Raw genomic sequence first — 6,974 nt, forward strand, 5'->3', positions numbered from 1 at the left:
AAAATAAATAGACCGATTTTATGGCAATTTTTACGACGGCTAAATTTGACTTTGCAACTTTTTGCTCTCCCCGCGGAGTACTTCTGCACGAACCCCAGGGTGTCTCTCACACAGTGCGAATCCCGCGCGCACTCCCTTCCGGACGAGAAGCACCCCATGGCCCCCTTTTTTCGCGCCTCCTCAAGAATATTTTACTATTATTGTTACGATTATTATTGGGATGTGCTGCACACAAGAAGGGGGAGATGCTGAGAGTGTGAAGTCTTCAACGGGGGATTTTATGACTTTCCAAAAATGAGGCGCGCATCAACCCCCTCATCCGTGGGGGTTGAAACAAACGGGGAACATTTTCAACTTTTGCGCCAGAGAGCATCTCCTGCGTATTTATGATTATTGAATCAAAATGATGATGGAATTTAATTAAAAACCATCCCTCTTGGGCCTCAATCAAACACCCCCCCCCCCCCCGCACACCCCCTTCGTCAAGAAGAAAGACTTCTCTAAATCACGCGAGACTTTTCAATATTCTCTTGCGAAAGCATCTGCGGGAATTGGGTGACATTCAGTGTGTCTCAATAGTCTCAATATTAAACTCCCCTCGTCTCTGCAAACTACCCTCCGGGGGTGCTGAGGTGTGGGTGAAACCAACCCCTTTTCTCCCGGAAATCAATGCAAGGGGTTGAGAATACTACATAGTTTAGTATGAAAAAGGGGTTGAATACGAAGAAAAGTGAGAAAATCCCATTCATATATAGTCTAAGAAGGTGCAGGAGTGTATGAGGATTCAGAGTTTATCCATAAATTCCCTCCCGGATGGGACATTTGGGAATTGAAATGCAATATTCAGCACAAATGAACCATTTTCCATGTCAAAATTGAATCATAAACAAGGTGAATTTTCACGGGGATAAATAAGAAAGCATATGTTCCCCATTGGCATGCAATTTAGGGCACAATCATCCTGGGAAATATCCTGATTCACAGGAAAAACTCCTTCGCGGAATCACCCGGCATCTCTTCAATAGCAACATTGAGGTTATGTCAACATGACAACAATGCAAAAAATGCATTTTTGGCAAAAATTTTGCAATTATTTCAATAATTTCACGTACCTGATGCTTGATGTCACTCCCTTTGGTCCTGGCAGCCCTCCAATTGAGTGTCAGGAGGCAATTTTCCTGGGAATTCCACGCAAAAATAACATCATCCTTGCACTCCACAAGATTCTGCGTTCTGGTCAAATCATTCGGAAGACAGCGCTGCAGGAGCCTGAACATCTCTTCGCGATTGAGTTGGAATGTATCTGTGCACGTACTCATTGTTTTTCACGCTGTTTTTCACTACAATTTCACGAAACACTCACGGCGAAAATCAAAACAAACCTCAAACGAGATGGAAATAGTGTGTTAGAAAGGGAAAAGAAGAATTTGTTTCCAATCAGCCGGTCAGAGCCTACTGAGAAATGCGCGTCTATTTGCCTTTCATTCAAACCCCAGATTGACTAAATGTGAAAGAGCGAGATGACGGTATGTGAGAGAAAAGGATAAGCTGTGTTGAAGAAGTGAGACAACATGCGCATGGTGAAAACTCACCACTCTCGTGCCAAATTCACCACTCTGGCGGGAAAAACATCAAAAATCTTTTTTGAGGTTATGTAGCAAATTTTTATGATTTTCCTGATTAATTTATGAAATGCAGCATAAAATTAGATAGTCAATTTACCCGACTAATTGCATACCACGCCTTAGATGTTTTGGTGTGTCTTTTGCCTCGGGGAAAAATTGCAATGTAATGGGAATTTGAATTAATTCCAACTTAATGATTTATCGCCAACCCCCTTTTAGGGGTTGCGTGACGATGAGATGAAAAGGGTTAAATTGACACATTAATTGTGGGTGAGGTCAATGCGATTCTAATAGTTAAAGAATAAAGCGAAGAACCTCCGTGAGCCACGTTTTTGTAATATTTTTTCTATGAGGAAAAAGGTGGGAAAAAAGCCTCCGGAATATTGCATCGTCATGAGGAAGGGTTGTGTTGGGGGAGGGTGATATGCGAAATGGCACCCCCGCTGCCGAGCACTCTCTTCCAATATTTCATTTAATGTCACCTCATATTCTCCAATATATTAATCTCAAGACTGTCGCTACCAATATTGTCTCTTTGTAGCAATATTAAAATGAGGGATTGATGCTGAATTTCAACCCCCAACTCCTTCTTTTAGGATAGAAATGTCTCTAATATGAAAGGGGGATGCAATAGTTCGTACAAGAGGAAGGAATGTTAGGGGATGATAATAAAGGAGGCATACCTGGAATTTTTTTCAGCTCAATCAATGAGTAAATATTGGCAAAAGATGTCGATTGAGGGTGAAAAAACCCCTTTTTCCCTTTGATGTTCCCTAAAAAGGCTTTAAAGGGATGAAAATGAGAAAATCCTCTAAATTATTTCTTTAAAAAATCCTTCATTTTATTCTTAAATGTTTGTTTAAATCGTTTAATTAAATTCAAATTATAAATAAAATAGTGTCTAAGCACCCTTTAAAATGAAAACTATAAAACAAATTATTTTCATGCTTTTCATGCTAAGAAATAATTACAAAAAAAATCAGAATTGATTCTCTTTTCATGAGAACAAATTTAAATTAAGAAATAAATGTCAAATGCAAGGAAAACATTGTCAAACGTTAAAATAGAAATGTCAAACCTAGAAAAGTACGTCAAATATTAAGACGTGACTATAAAACGTTAATAAAGAAACTTCAAATGCAATATATTAAACGTAAAATATTAGAAAAACTCACAAACGTTAAAATTGCAGTAAGAAAATTGTAAGAAAAAGGCGCTAATTCAAATGCAACTGCCGTTAATATTGCAATCCTTTATAAACTTTGACCTCTAAAACAGTTCTTTTCTTCCTGAAAAAAAAATCTCAAATTATTAATCGATATTTTCGGCTATTTTAGTCTACAAAAGAGCCTAAATTTAAAGACATATCTATTAACAAAAAGCTTCCACCTTCAAGTTTTGCAAGTAATGTAGTTTTGTGGAAAATTCCCACTCCCGAAGAAACCCCAAAAATCTCACATCCAATGCATCTCTCCATCCATTTATCCTGGGCCAGGAGAAAACCCAAAGCAATTTCATTTTGGGCGAGGAAAGTTTGTCTCTCGTGCAGAGGCTTGGGGAATAAATTTGCCAGCAATCCTCCAATATTGCAGAAACAGTGGCTGTATTGAAGATAAATTCGGGCACGGAAACTGCATCTTGTACAGCGATGTTCAATGTATTTTATAGGGCGGGAGGTTTGGGGGGTTGAAGCCTCCACACCGAAGGGTGGCAAAAACCGACAAATATATTACCATTCAGTGGTGGAGTTTCTTGTGCACACAGCCCCAGACAACTTTTGCCTCCTGATGAAGTATCGTGCAGTGCGGTAGTGCAATTAAAGGCGAATGTGGGTGGCCACAGGAGGCCCCTTTGCACACGGAAAGAAAAAAGTTGAGGCGGCGCAAAAATTCAGTACTTGTTACAATAGCAAGTTATAATGTTATTGTACCCGCCACTGTCCATTTGCACTAGCCGGAGACTCCAGCTGTGCCAACTAGAAATTCCTGTAGAATCAAATGAGATTTTCTGCTCTTCTCACACATTTGTCACTGTGGCTTTTCGTCGACTGCGCAACCTTGTCTCGTATTTGCTTTATAAATGTTGTGCAGATGCGTAACATGCTACTTCAGTCGACGGCTTTGCCGACTTGTGAAAAGACGAGATATATAATTTTAAAGATATAGATGTCTCTTTTTCTCCAATTATGGCATACAAAAATCAAAACGAATGAGACAAAATGTGTGTGCATATACGCCATTTCCTTCTGACTCATTGGCGACATAGCCAGTTTGTAGTTGAGTTAGAAGCAAACTTCAGCTCTGCCAACAATGTAACAATTCTGACGCCAAACTGTTGGCATAGCAAGAGTTTCCAGCTAGTATTAGTAGTTATTTTTCTCCGTGCAAGTATTCAGGGGCTTGTACCTTTCTTACTCCTTTTCAGGAGCTTCAAAACGCAAAGATTCTCGCACGGGACATGCCACCAATCGACCTCTTGTGCTGCTAAATGGCCTCCCTCTGAAGCTGAAAAAAAATCCACCCCGAATGTAGATCATCTAAGAAGAGCAATGGGTGGTGGATGGCAAAGGGGGGGGTGGCATACGAGAAGAAACTTGTTATGGGTGATAATTTAATAGTATTTGTTCTTGAGCCATTTCCAGAAACTTACAATAAACTACCGACTGCACAATATATATGTATTTGCTCCATAGGGGTGGGGAAATGTTGTGCAAAGTAAAATCTCGATCTCTTGCTCGTGGTGTTTATTAGGTGGCGGAGAGTTTCGTCTCTTTGCAAACCACCCCCAAAACTCCCCCCACATTTTGAGAACAATCGAGGAAGATTGCCAGCCACGCAGTGTCTTTTGGGGGCATCCCTTTGGAAGGATTTTATGCGCCCGAGGGGGGTGAGGGTCTCTGCCGAAATGTACATTTGGCAGTGAATTTATGCGATACTTCTGGGAAGAACTTTCGCCATGGAAATCAATACGACACAAACCCTCGAAAATTTTGCCACTCAGACAACAATAAATCACCCCATAAACTCCACTGATGGACTCTGACGGGGCCCAACAAATCCTCACACCTCTCTTCCGGGATTTCCTTAAGGAAGATTCTTTGAACGATTGCCAATTAGAAAAAATCAATAAAGAAATGAAAATTCTTTTGTGTTAAAATCTTTGAAATAAATTAAATAAAATAAAATAAATTCTTTCAATTCAACACAATTAATTAAAATTAAGGGGGTTATATCTGGACAACATTATTAATCGATTCTTCGGAAATATTTGGATTATTCGCTAATATTCGGATGATTCACCAAGGAAATTCAAATATATGTAAGTCTAAGCCTAAAATGGCTCAATTCAAACATAAAAAGTCTTTAGTCAAGCCGACAAGTAGTAAATTCAAGCTGATGAGTTCTATTTTAAGTCAAAAAGTAGTAATTTCAATCATAAAGACTAAATTCAAGCTGAAAAATATTTAATTTTCAGTGTTAAAATTGCTCAAATTGAGGAACAAAACTTGAAGAAAAAAAATTAATTAAAGTCCTAAAATGGACAAAATTCAAACGGAAGAGAAGTAAATTAAGGGGGGTCTCTTGGGAAACAGTGAGAATTTACCCATTTTTAATGTTGTCATTTTCTTGTGGTTTTTCTTAAACCTGGTTTTCCGATGTTGCTTACATGTGAAGCCTAATTATTGAAGTGTAAGAAAATCACTTTTCGCCATCTTAAGTGCGACGTCATCTTGTGATTTTCCGAATTTTCCACAGAACTGGGCTAAAACACAAAGGTAGGTTTTTCTCAGGATCTACTGGATGGATTTAGCTGCAGTGGATTGGAAACGACCTTAGTCGCGGCCACCCCAAACAAATCTGAATCTGAATCTGACTGGATGGATTTTGATGGGGTAAAAAGCAAATGGAAGAGGAAATACCAATGCAGATTTTGATGTAGCGGAATTTTTAATTTCCATCTTGGGGCTGAGAAAAGTGAAAAAATGTGACTTTTGTTCAAAGTTTTTGACGTTTTTCCATTTTTCTCAGCCCCAGAGCGGAAATTCAAAATTCTGGTACATAAAAATCAGCATTAATATTTCCTCTTTTATTTGCTTTTTACCCCATCAAAATCCATCCAGTAGATCCTGAGAAAAACCTACCTTTGTGTTTTAAGGAAAATCTCAAGATGGCGTCGAATTTAAGATGGCGAAAAGTGATTTTCTTACTCTTCAATAATAAGTCTTTAAATGTGGCCAACATTGGAAAACCAGGTTTAAGAAAAACCCCAAGAAAAATAAAAATATTTTATTTCACCAGCTCTCAAAAGAGACCCCCCTTAATGCTAAAAAGTTGTAAATTCAACCCTAAGAAAACTAAATTATATAAAACCAAAAAGTCCTAAATACGTTTTTGGAGTTTTTATCGGTTTTGAGTTGTAGGGGAGACCGGGGTAAAAAGAGTCATTTTGGAATTTTCAAATGCCAATTTCTCCAAACTTATAAATCGGAAAAATCGGAAAAAATTAGAGTGGAAAGCCCTATACACCTACAATTTTTGACAGTAATTTTGAGGTTATGCGATAAGTACTTTGGGAGTTAAAAAAGAAAATAGATTTTTGGCCCATTTCCCAAACTTTTGGGTATTGAGAAAAACGCGTTTTCCGAACTTTTCCTTCAGCAATTTTCCAATCTGATAATTTTTCTCACTAGCTGGGTTACTACAGAAAACGTTGCCAAGGTGTATTTTTCATTAACTTTTAATGATTTTTCTGTAAAATTATTTGAATTAAAACATACCCCTTGGGGTAGATCGGGTCAACCCATGTAAATCATATGGGAGTTCGAAATTTTCGACATATTTTCTATCCATTTGTTGCAAAATGGCGTGTTTGAGAAAATCTGAAAATTCTCTGTTTTAGTGAGTATAAAAGTGAAATTCCTTGTCGCGGATCAAAAGGTGAGAAGTTTAGCTATCAACTACTATCAATCTCTCAGGTGGAAAATCATTGGAAATGTCGGAAAATTCGACCGACTTTATTTAGCCAACTGGTGACTGTATTTACCCGCCGCGTCAAAAAAAGTCAGAAGCGGAAGGGTTCAGGAAAAGCTCGAAAACTCATATTTCCCGTGGAGATAGAGAAAAGTGGTCTGAGACAAAGTTGTAGGCCAGGAAATTTCCTATGAGAATGTCCTATCGAGGAAATTTTCTTGTCCTTGGGGAATCCTGCAGATAGAGATTTATCCAAATTGACACAAATAGCCCTGCCTTCCCCTACTGCTATTCAAATATTTACAAAATATCTACCAAATAATAGAATATTTTATACATATTCATTTTTTTTTCTTCAAGTTATTAAATTAAATAACAC

At 38.1% G+C, this 6,974-nt stretch overlaps 1 protein-coding gene across 1 annotated transcript in view; it reads right to left on the reverse strand.

Annotated features, from left to right (window-relative positions):
• Positions 1-1,468, reverse strand: part of LOC129786570 (nuclear pore complex protein Nup88) — an 850,897-nt gene extending 849,429 nt beyond the window's left edge. Inside the window, exon 1 of the mRNA XM_055821675.1 lies at positions 1,113-1,468. Within this exon, the coding sequence (XP_055677650.1) occupies positions 1,113-1,319 (207 nt within the window). The 5' untranslated portion in view covers positions 1,320-1,468. The remainder of the gene's footprint in view (positions 1-1,112) is intronic.
• Between the last annotated feature and the right edge of the window lie 5,506 nt (positions 1,469-6,974).

The sequence above is a fragment of the Lutzomyia longipalpis genome, chromosome 1, assembly GCF_024334085.1.
Source record: "Lutzomyia longipalpis isolate SR_M1_2022 chromosome 1, ASM2433408v1".
NCBI classification, from domain to species: Eukaryota; Metazoa; Arthropoda; class Insecta; order Diptera; family Psychodidae; genus Lutzomyia; species Lutzomyia longipalpis.